The sequence below is a fragment of the Ahaetulla prasina genome, chromosome 2 (genome assembly GCF_028640845.1).
Source record: "Ahaetulla prasina isolate Xishuangbanna chromosome 2, ASM2864084v1, whole genome shotgun sequence".
Lineage (NCBI taxonomy): Eukaryota > Metazoa > Chordata > Lepidosauria > Squamata > Colubridae > Ahaetulla > Ahaetulla prasina.
The window spans coordinates 194,065,229-194,077,192 of NC_080540.1; the positions used below are offsets into that span (position 1 = coordinate 194,065,229).

General features: G+C 42.2%; 1 protein-coding gene across 1 annotated transcript; it reads right to left on the bottom strand.

Annotated features, from left to right (window-relative positions):
* Positions 1 to 3,071: 3,071 nt before the first annotated feature.
* Positions 3,072 to 9,811, bottom strand: GAPDH (glyceraldehyde-3-phosphate dehydrogenase). Its single transcript, XM_058171036.1, has 12 exons — positions 9,706 to 9,811; positions 8,665 to 8,710; positions 6,192 to 6,291; positions 5,910 to 6,016; positions 5,731 to 5,821; positions 5,082 to 5,197; positions 4,880 to 4,961; positions 4,536 to 4,687; positions 4,362 to 4,440; positions 3,862 to 3,945; positions 3,467 to 3,564; positions 3,072 to 3,297 (listed from the first exon to the last, which is right to left on the bottom strand). Exons 2-12 carry the CDS (start codon positions 8,685 to 8,687, stop codon positions 3,228 to 3,230), a joined length of 1,002 nt encoding a protein of 333 aa, XP_058027019.1. The 5' UTR covers positions 8,688 to 8,710; positions 9,706 to 9,811; the 3' UTR covers positions 3,072 to 3,227.
* Positions 9,812 to 11,964: the final 2,153 nt, after the last annotated feature.

The window sequence follows — 11,964 nt, forward strand, 5'->3', positions numbered from 1 at the left end:
TGTCATCTGCAAACTTCAGCAGTTTAACAGATGGATTGTTAGAGATGCAGTCATTGGTATACAAAGAGAAGTGGGGAGAGCACATAGCCTTGGGGGAAGGGAGAGGCTGTGCTAATTGTACAGATATCTGATGTGATTCTGCTTAGCTTCACCTACTGTTTCCTGTTTGTTAGGAAGCTTATGATCCACTTACAAGTGTGTTCAGGTACCTGTAGCTGGTTTAGCTTAGTCAGAAGAGTGTCTGGAATGATGGTATTGAATGTTGAACTAAAGTCTACAAAGAGGACTCTTGCGTAGGTCTTTGGAGATGTTGTAGGATGTAGTGCAGAGCCATATTGACAGCATTATCTGTTGATCTATTTGCTCAGTATGCAAATTGCAAGGGGTCTAAACAGCAGATCCGTGATGGTTTTCAAGTGGGACAGCACTAGCCTTTCAAAGGTTTCATGGATTTGATATCAGAAAGGGGAGATCATGGAAAGGATATTACATTGCAAACTTAAGAGACGGTAAAATGTAATACCATACAACTGCTGTTAAGATCGGAAATCACTTTATTATTTTTTCTATTCTTCTCTTCAAAATTTAAATCGCTTTTATTCTATTGCATACTTATTTAATAAAAATATGTTTAATAAAGAAATAGGAACAGGCTTCTCAGAAGACCATGAGTTCCAAGAAAACTGCAGGGTCATGTCCAGTCCAAGCAGTCACTAGGAGTCAACACAACAACAACAACAACAATAATAATAATAATAATATTTTAATTTGTATACTGCCCTTCTCCCGAAGGACTCAGGGCGGTTAACAGCCAAATAAAACAACAATCAAGACACATACTATACAACTAAAAACAATAGTTAAAAAACTTATTTAAATTTGGCCCAACTTTTAAAATACATTCAAAAACCATATAAAACTAATTAAAATTAAAACCCATAAAATCATCTAAAATATTAAAATTTCAGGCCAGTCCTGCGTGAAAAAATAGATATGTCTTAAGCTGGCGGCAAAAGGTCCGAAGGTCAGGGAGCTGTCGAAGTCCAGGGGGAAGTTCGTTCCATAGGGTGGGAGCCCCCACAGAGAAGGCCCTTCCCCTGGGGGCAGCCAGCCGACATTGCTTCCCGGTCCTAAGCCATGGAGCGCTTTAAAGGTGGTAACCAACACCTTGAAGTGCACCCGGAAGACCACAGGCAGCCAGTGCAGCCTGCGCAGGAGAGGTGTTATGTGGGAGCTCCGAACCGCTCCCTCTATCACCCACGCAGCTGCATTCTGGACTAACTGGAGCCTCCGGGTGCTCTTCAAGGGGAGCCCCATGTAGAGAGCATTGCAATAGTCCAGGCGAGAGGTAACCAGAGCATGAGTGACTGTGCTTAAGGAATCCCGGTCCAGAAAGGGGCGCAACTGGCGAATCAGGCGAACCTGATGAAAAGCTCTCCTGGAGCTGAATATATGACCTAACAATATTGACTCTAAACAAGATACCAGGCATGATGAAAAAAAATGCTGAAGTTATTCTTCCCTTTTTTTCTTTTTGGTAGAAATGACCTCCAAAGCAATTAAATTCTGCATTAGAATGCATTCTACATTGTCAATGGTTTGGTGCCCCCCCCCATTTATAACTGGGAGGGGAGGACACATGGAATTGTAAGTCTCTCATGATTTTACAATGTCAGCAAATTTAACTGTTATCTAATTGATATTCATTTATTATTCATGATAGGGGCCTCTGGTGGCTCAACGGACTAAGTCTGTCTGTTATTAACACAGCTGCTTGCAATTACTGCAAGTTCAAGTCCCATCAGGCCCAAGGTTGACTCAGCCTTCTATCCTTTATATGGTAGGTAAAATGAGGACCCAGATTGTTGGGGGCAATTAAGTTGACTTTTTATATAATATACAAATGGATGAAGACTATTGCTTAACACATTGTAAGCTGCCCTGAGTCTTTGGAGAAGGGCGGGATATAAATTCTAATTAAAAAAAATATGTAACAAAACTTGTGTTTTTACTTCCAGATTCCAAATGCTCACTTTGTAATCCCTTTCCGATATATGAAGGGACTCGGATAGGCAGGCAGATTTTTCTTCTTTGTTCATCTTTATTGCCACCATCAGGATCATGCTCATGTTTGCAAGTTGCGCAGACTGGGGGAGCCCATCTCACGTGAGTAGATCAAAGGTAGAAGGGAAACCAACTCAAAGTATGTTCATTCTTCCAGGATATAGGACAGCAGTAGAAATATCAACTAATCGATAACCAGCAGCTTTGTTATTTATGTGGGCAGGAAACAGGGCCAGGGCTACAGCTAGGAAGTCCAAGGCCCTTCTCATCACCCACCAGTATTACAGCCCTCCTCTGGCAGGTCAAAGGGATCTCAGAATACAAAATTTCCTCCACAAGGATTTTTCTCCACAAAATATGTCACTCTTGTTTGCATATGAAAATATGTATCATTAAATCCACTGCTATAGGAAGTGTCAGCTTGCCCAAGTTCATGTAATGTGAGTAACATTTGCATTTCCTAATTTCATACAGTTCTGCAGGAACAGAATTCATTCGTCATCCCATATTAGTTAGTTCAAGTCCCCAGTGGGAAGGAAGTGGGGAAAAAATTGACATGTTTAAAACCACTTACTCAATGTATAGCTATTTAGGATTGTGGAAGGAACAAGCCTGTACAAGTTTCAGCTATTTTAATACTTTAGCCGAGTTTAAGAATCAGCAGCCTATTTCTAAATAGTGGGAAATCATAATTATTCATATATTTTAGAGGAATGTAACACAAAAATGTTGGGTAAATTTATGCAAGTTGAAAAGCAATGTTTTTTGAAATGGATTCTAGAAGGGATAAAATGAAGACCATGTGCCAAATGTATTTCCCTAATGAAGCCAAGCTCCAGGATTGAAAAAGGATACCTCATAATTGGAATACTAGGTCAGGTAAGGCATTTTTATATGGGAGCTGTACTCTGGAGTGTATTGCAAAATGTAAGCCAGATCTTAAACTTTGGAAAGTCTCATTTTGTGTTTACAACCTCAGTCCCAATATTGCCACACAAGAGAAGAAATTGTTTGAGACAGTGATGACTTTATTAAGAGGGGAGATGTTCCTGAAACATTCACGTTTCTTCCAGCCTCTCTACTTCCTCAGAGGCAGATGGAACAAAGTGCCTCTAAACTGCAAAATACAGAGCCAAGTTGCAAGAAAAAGAAAACTTTAGTATTTACTCCTTAGATGCCATATGAACCATCAGGTCTACCACACGATTGCTGTATCCATATTCATTATCATACCTAAGAAAGGAAGCAGGGTTTCTTTTAGTCTTGAGAAAAATAGCAGTAGCAAAAAAAGTGGCATGAAGCCATTGTCTTGCCACAGCATATTAGAATATTAAATGTTGCGCCTCCATATCTTCCCAAATCCAATAAGCCAACTAACTAACTACCACCTTCCATCTCTTACCAGGAGATCAGCTTGACAAAATGATCATTGAGAGCAATGCCAGCAGCTGCATCAAAGATGGAAGAGTGGCTATCGCCATTGAAGTCACAAGAGACCACCTGGGGGAGAAGAAGTAGATGTTATAATCCATGAAAATAAGCAAAGTCTTGAAATTAAGCCTCCATGTATATTTGAGCCAAATCAAATGAACCTAGATGGAATGGTTGGCTGCACTAGATGGCCACATTTTACAGGTTGGAGGCAGAGTAGAAAAAGCATATTTTATGACTACATACAGTCATGTCAACAATACCTAAAAACTATTGCCAAATTTCTAATCACATTACCAAAATTGTTACAAAGTGTTCCAATGGGCCTGGTAGTTATTTTTGTATCATCAAAAATTTTCAGTTTACCTGGTCCTCTGTGTATCCCAGAAAACCCTTCATTGAGCCTTCAGAAGCTGCCTTCACAACTTTCTTAATATCATCGTACTTTGCCTAAGAAAGCAAGTGAGGGAGACAGAAGTATTAAGTAATTGAATTCTGCCCCGATTTCCTATTGTGTAGCAAGCTGATGGTCAATTCATCTCACCAATATCTGCTACCATTCAATCACCCTTGACAAGATGATGTTCAAAATTTTGAGCACCACAAGTTCCCCACTCCTAACTTAAATTACAAAGAACTTGATTGCAATACATTTAGAGCAGAATTTCCCAATCTGGCACCCTCTCCCCATAACTGAGTTTGAACAAATTCCCTAAAACCTAGAAAAGTAAGGATCATCAGATTTAAACTGCTAAGCATTGGTTAACCATTACATGAGTTTTCTGAATGTCTTTGCTGATCTAGGTTTTTGAACCTTAGGTCTTGTACAAGCAAAGCAGGCTTAGAACTACTGTAGGAATACTCACTGGTTTCTCTAAGCGGCATGTTAAGTCCACAACAGAAACATTTGGAGTTGGGACACGGAAAGCCATTCCTGTGAGCTTCCTGTGAATGTAGGAAAAGATTCAGGTTAAGAAATACACAGTCCTTGTTCTGGCCTATGATGCAATCATTTGCACTTTGTGTTCAGGAAGGCTTACCCATTCAGATCAGGAATGACTTTGCCTACAGCCTTGGCTGCACCTGTGGATGCTGGGATGATATTCTGAGCTGCTCCTCTGCCATCTCTCCACAGCTTCCCAGAAGGGCCATCCACAGTCTTCTGTGTGGCTGTGATGGCATGAACTGTGGTCTGGAATAGGAGAAGCAGAATAGACCATTTATACCACCTAAAGTTGAATATTTATTCCAAGTACCACAGGAAGAATTTGCACACATGATCACCATTCCTGTTTAACATTTCACCATTACGCAACACAATTCTGAATTATTTTAAGTGTTGGAGAAGCAGAGGAACTACCTAGGACTTGTGCAATTCACATACCATAAGACCTTCCACAATGCCAAAGTTGTCATGGATGACCTTGGCCAGTGGTGCCAGGCAGTTGGTAGTACAAGAAGCATTGCTGGGGGGAAAAAAAAAAAAGGAAGAAGCACTCAATGGATGGACATGCACCATTTTAGAAAACCCATGTTATTCTGGCAATACAGCCTTGCTTTCTCCCCTTGCTTTCCCCCATAGTCACCTGACAATTTTCAAAGATTTGTCGTATTTATCATGATTGACACCCATCACAAACATGGGAGCATCAGCTGATGGGGCAGATATTATAACACGTTTAGCACCACCCTTCAAGTGAGCCTATAAGGGAAAAGAGTAACATTTTATCTCGTATTTAAAAAAATACAAATAATACAAGACTCCTGGACAGCAAGTCTTAAGAACAATCTAATCACACATTGCTATGCAAATTATTTTCTTTGGATTTCTCATATAGCATGATGGAAACGTTTGCTCATTTTTTATTTATAAAATTTATTTGCCACCCATCTCACAGTTTAGGCGGCTAAGCAGATAAGTAATTTAAAGTGGCCAGGTCCAAATACCAAAAATATTGTTTCACCATAGCACTTCATCAATGGATCTACTTCCTCCTCAGGAAATAGGTGTTTTGAGCATATGCACACAACACATTAAATTCTAAAAAAATAAAATGGAATTTTGTTGTTCAATTGCAAAGTCCTGTCCCACTCTTCGCAACCCTCATAAAAATAGAATACAAAACACTTATGAATCCAGATGGCATCCAAATTTTCCGTCAGTATAAGAACTGTATATCTCTATGTACAGCAGAAATTTGTACAATGCTCCTTCCTCCTGTAACAGATACTTACACTAGCTTTCTCTGTGGTGGTGAAAACACCAGTTGATTCCACAACATACTCTGCACCAGCCTCACCCCACTTAATGTTTGCAGGATCACGCCTGGCAAGAAGAGAGAAGGATTAGCTTAGATTCTGCAGGCAAGAAATATACAAGTAAAGAAAACTTGAATGGAGGGGATGCTACTCACTCTTGGAAAACAGTGATGGCATGTCCGTTGATGACAAGTTTTCCATTCTCAGCATGGACAGTGCCACGGAAGCGGCCATGAGTAGAGTCATACTTAAACATGTATACCTGAAATTAAGACACACAACATTAACTCAGTGTAGCTTACCTGGACAAGTTTCTAGAACAATGGAGGGGAGTGTTATTTGTTGACATATGGATGTTTCTATGATCGAGTGTAACTTGCTTTGCCTTAAAAGGCAGACAAACTCAGGCCCCGTGAAGAACAACAGAGAGTTATTACCATGTAGTTCAGATCAATGAATGGGTCATTGATGGCGACAACTTGGACCTTATCAGACATGACTGCTGATCTGGCAACCAGACGGCCAATACGGCCAAAACTAAAGGAAGAAAAATATAAAAAGCAACTGTTATTTCCAGAATGGGTGAAGACATGGGTGTCAAACTCTCATCGTTACATTGCCATCACATGACACATCACAATGTTTTTCCCTTTGCGGAGCTGGGGTGGGCGTGGCCTGCACATGAACTATCTGGCCCACGGGCCACCAGTTTGACACCCCTCGGTTAAGAGAACTAATTCAGCTCAACATGTAGGGAAGAACAGAAAGCATCAAGGATCACCCTTTTTGGATAGGAAAAGAAACAGACTGAAGTAATTACCTAATCAGGTGGCCTATAAATATTGAATGGCAAATATTAGACAAATTAACATGGTGTCCTGCAGAAGATCTGAACCATAGTTTATTAGCAGTGGCTATGCAAAATAAGGATGAAATTTGTATTACAAAATACTTAAGAAACCCTATAACTATTTCTGGTTTATTCCCTAAACTTTGATCTAGTTCTAGGTAAAAGGAATTTATTCAGGGTAGACTTTCTGTTTTAACACTAAATGTCTATTTGAGCCTTCTGTCTGGTATTTTAAATTGCAGCAAAACTTCCCAACAGAGACATACTGCGTAACTGTCATTGCAATGTACAGCCTAAGTTCCATATTTGATTTGTTCTCCTCTTAGCAAATTACAGAATTCAAATGGAGACCCTCATTAGGCTTATAGAGCAACCATCTACCAGTACTAGAATAAAGACTGGTAGGACACAGCTCAGAAAATTCTTCTCAGTTTCCCTGCAGAGGTAAGGGGCCAATGGAGGATGGGAGGACGGGAGGGATATCACTCTTACAGAAACATACTTCAGAGTCTTAAAACAGTATGTGGCTTTAGGGGATCATGTGACTGCTTTGTATTTGAAACAAAGAGCATCCTTGCAGGAAACTGAATAACTCCCCTCCCTCCCCCAGACTTGTGGCCATCCTCCTTCAAAATCCACCTTTTTTCCTTTGCAAAATAATGCAGCATTAACAGGTATTGAAATTACCATACAGGTTGCAGTTTAGAAAGGATTTCCTTCTTAAATCAGCAAGATTGCTCTAAAACACCGGTCATCAACCTTTCGGACCTCAGGGACCACTAAATTCATAATTTTAAATCCCGAGGACCACTAATATGAATTTTTTATATCCTGAGTCCTTCGGGAGAAGGGCGGTATAAAAATTAAAATATTTATTATTATTTTAAAAAGATAAATAGTATTTAGTGCAACATAAAAAATGCAAATAATTTTTCTGCGGACCACCAAAATTTTCTCACAGACCACCAGTTGGTGACCACTGCTCTAAAATGTTTCAAAATTACAGGTTTTTATGACTACCAAAAGAATAAAGGGGAACTGAAGCTTTTACAATTTTACAGCTGCACAAGGCTGCTTTATGGAAAGTCTGTAAGAGTTATCTAACTAAAAAGAATGGGGGGGGGTTTCCTTATCTTTGAGACTAGTGTTTTCAGGGAACACCCCCTCTGCCAAAAAAATCTTTTATCCTGTCTGTCAAGCTCTAAAAATCAGTTCCTGTTATTTCATTATCAGTCTTTATACACAAGTATCTTAGGCAGAACTTCAAGTTGCATCTTCCCATTTGTCTTTCCTAGGGAATGCTACTTGAAACTCCCTTCTTTACAACCCCATCCTGCTACTGAAAGGTCAAACACTAACTTTAGAGCCAGTCCTCTCAGATACCCAGCTGGAGTTATCTGGTTACAGTTTTTGGCTGCTCAGAAGAGCAAGAAGGTCACATTCTTAATAGGCCCTTCAGACCGGAAGATTATATAATCCTCCCTGCAGACCTCATAAAATGCTCTGTATCTCAGCATGTAAATGTATCAGGGGAAAAAGTAGGTAGAATTAAAAGCAATAGAGAAGATCAGAGAACTATTGTAGCTTCCTGGTGGGGATGACTCAGCAATTAATGTTTAGGAAAATGAGTCAGTCCGGGTTTCCTGTACCCATCGTGGCCACAAGCTTGCTCCATGTGCTTCGGCACACTGAAATAAAAAGGGCAAAGATGGCAGCCTTAAAAATTTTATACAGGGCGCCACTTGAGCAAGAGGAAGAGTGCCAAGAAAAGACACAAGCAGATCCTGTTGGAGAGAAACAGCTGCTGGAAAGGGGGAGGGCTGGGATGACTTCTAGATGTCCTTGGAAAGGAAAGGAATGCTGGGGCTGGAAGCTCCCGTTGCAGCCTCCCAAGATCTGCAAGAAGCTCAGGCTGGACAGCAATAGGGGCCATCCCTACACCAGAGTCCCCCTATTGGCCGGAAAGTTATTGAAGCTCCTATGCGAGGGTTGCCCCTCCTTCCCTCGCTCCCTGCCATGCACAGGCAGACTCGCTGCACGTCCGCCCCCCTCGGACTCACCCGTTGATACCAACTTTCACCATCTTCGCCGCTTGAATAACTGTTCCTAGAGAAAGAAGAGGCAAACTTTGTCAACCGGTTCCAGAAAGTTCAAACTTTTCCCCCTCCGCCCAAGATTCACTTATAGCAGGGGTCTTCACCTTGGCAACTTTAAGCCTGGAGAACTTCAATTCCCAGAAATCCCCAGCCAGCTTTGCTTTCCTGGTTGGGGAATTCTAGGAGTTGAAGTCCACCAGGCTTAAAGTTCCCAAGGTTGGAGACTCCTGACTTGCAGGCTTTAAACCAGGGGTCTCCAACCTTGGTCCTTTTAAGATTTGTGGACTTCCAACTCCTAGAGTCCCTGAGCCAGCAAAGCTGGCTGAGGAACTCTGGGAGTTGAAGTCCACAAGTCTTAAAGGGACTAAGGTTGGAGACTCCTGGTTTAAACTATGGCGGAGCCGATAAACGTCCGGACTAAAACCCCGTTTCTCGCTCTTCGCCCAACTCCCTTCCCCTCTCGCCCGCGAACCGACAGACGGGAGGCGAATTAAGAAGCCTGGCGGAAAGGAAAGAAGGAAACCCCAGACTGGGACGGACCGACGGCCTGCGACCCCTTTCACTCTTGCGAGAGTTCGAGGCGGGAGTGGGGGCCGCAGCTGCCTTTCCGGAATATTCCACCCCACACCTGTAAGCTTCCTCGAAACTTTTGTTCCCGCCTTCCCCGCTCACGGGAGCCGAAAACGCCGCCCCGAGTCGTGCATCCTGGTTTCCGCGGCTACGGCTCCCACCCCACCCCACCCCACCCCACCCCACTCTCCACCATGCAAGATCCCAGTTCCAGTTCAGTCTCGGCCGGCACCGACTACGGTCTATAAACGCTCCCTTTTCCCAGCCGCCCCACAGCAACAAGGCCCAAGCCGGGTCTTTTGCATGGGATGGTAGTATGGTAGCCGCCCGGCCACCGCTCAACTACAGCGTTCTTGGCTTGCGTCTCTCGAACCACCGCCCGGCAAAGTTGCAACACCAGGCGCTCCCCGCACTCCGTTCAAAGGGAGCGCTTACCAGAGAGGTCCTGACCTTACTCAGCTCCGAAGTGCAGTGAGGAGGTGAGAAGGCAGGGCCCCTCGGCTCTCCCCTTTATACAGCGCGGTATGGTAATCACGAAGCCCGACCTCCGGCGCCAACATCGAATCAGAACACGAGGAGGCGGCGGAGGGGTGGCTAATGGACAGCCCCAAGCCCGGCGCCATTTCCCTCCCGCCCTGCTTTCAGTCCGGCTCAGAGAAAGACTCTTTGTTCTCCCACGCCATGACTTTCGCTCCGTGGCCTCCCCAACTCCCCAAAACGCTTGTTTGACCCGAACCGCCATGCCAAAGCGATCACTTTTGCTATGACGGCGGCCGGTGATTTATCAATCAGTTCCTTCCAAGTTTGGCACCTGCGGCATTTTGCAATCTCGACAAAGTACTTTGGAATCAAAGCCGCTTCCTAAACCCGTGTACGGTTTGCCAAGCTCGCAGGACGAATCATGTTATCACCAGTTTCATGCAACACATTAAATCGTGGTTTGAGTTTTAACTACGTAGTGAGTACTGTAGTCCACTATTAACACAATATAGTAAGCCAAAGCCATTACAGTCTAGTTTGTTCTGTGAGTATGGTTTAGGAAAACTAGCATGAAAGAAATCGCATTCCTTCATGCTCTGCTTGTTCAAAGATGCTTAGTCAACCGTTGTTGAGAGAATGCTGGAATTAGAAAAACATTGTTCTCATGCAATAATTCCAATCCCTGTATTCTTTGTGATTATAAAACAGAACCGACATATTCAGAAGCAGTTTAATGGAGGAATCTGAATCTCTCTCCCCTACAAGCTACAAAATTCTTAGGAAGGTCTGACTCTAAATAATTGCAATAATAACGAGAGACACTTTTATGTAACATGGTTTGATATGTATCATTTCCCCCCCCCCAAAAAATGATTCATGAAACAAAACAAGCAATGAAATAAAGCATATAGATCAAAATACTGTGAATCAATTCTGCTTGAAATATTTAGCAGCCAAATGTTGCGGCTTCTGCCAAAATCACTGAATCCCAGGAAAGTTTAGACAACTTGAAAGATGCAGTTGCATTGGGATTGGATGGTTCAGGACTTATTTTTTAAGTATAAGGACAATATCTCAAAACACAGAATAGCTGAATTCACACAGCCCATATCTAAGCCGTAAACCATTTTTTGTGAAGTGTTAATGTCTATGTTCAAAGGATAGGCTTAAGCTAAATCATGTGCATTTGGGCTGATTGCTTATACAGTATAAACCTGACTATCATTTGGTTGTTCTAGACCTGAGAATTATGTGCAGAAAAATCATGAAGGATGTCCAAATTCTGATTCTGTAATGTCACCACATAATTTAGCTCAATATTGGATCAACCTGCCTTGTAACCATGCACAATTCTGTAAAAATTATTTGCACTGAGATTAGTAGGAGAAGCCACAAAATTACTTCAGTTGCAGCTCTTTTCCTTCCCCCCCCCAGCCCAAAGAGGAAATGTGTGTGCCATAACTGAAATAGTAACAGAGTTAGAGCTGAAACATAGCCTTCCAAGACACCCATTATAAGTGGAAGAGAATATCTTTCCCTCCAATTATTTCTGCCATCCCAAACAAAAGAATTGCCCTGCCTTTACAAATCAAGGCATAATCTGTTATCAGAGGGAGACTCTTACATCTCCATGCTACCATTCGGTACATCTCACAAGAGGAGATATATTTATAACTGTGCTAAAAATTACTTCTGCACAAAGCACTCTTAAAAAGCAGTCCAATGCAGAAGCATTGGGTAAGTGTCCCGTGTAACTGCACAAGGGTTGCATTAATAGGCAAATTAGTGTAACAATTTGTATCAGACCATCTGTTACATTTTGTTTCATTTGTTTTTTCAATCATGAAATACAAAGTTAGTGTGTTTAGAAGCAAATGTATGTATTTGAAAGAGCCTTTGGGAGAATAGCTCAACCCATATAAATTCTAGATATATTTATGAGTTGCAGATGATTTCTGGTCATTGCAATGAACTTCTACTCATGTTTATTCAGGATAACTCTCCCCCCCTCCCAGCTGAGGCCCTTTCTCACTAGTTTTCTGCATTCCTCTCGCAAAGGCTACTCGAATTGCTCATCGACCCAGCAAAGTCCCTCCCTTCTCCAGCCTTTTCTCTACTTAAGCGCAAGCAGCATGTCTAATAAGGAGAAAAAACTGAAGTTCCTCCTAGAATTCTACTGGAGGAACGTGACAGCGGAAATCCCGCCTTCTCATT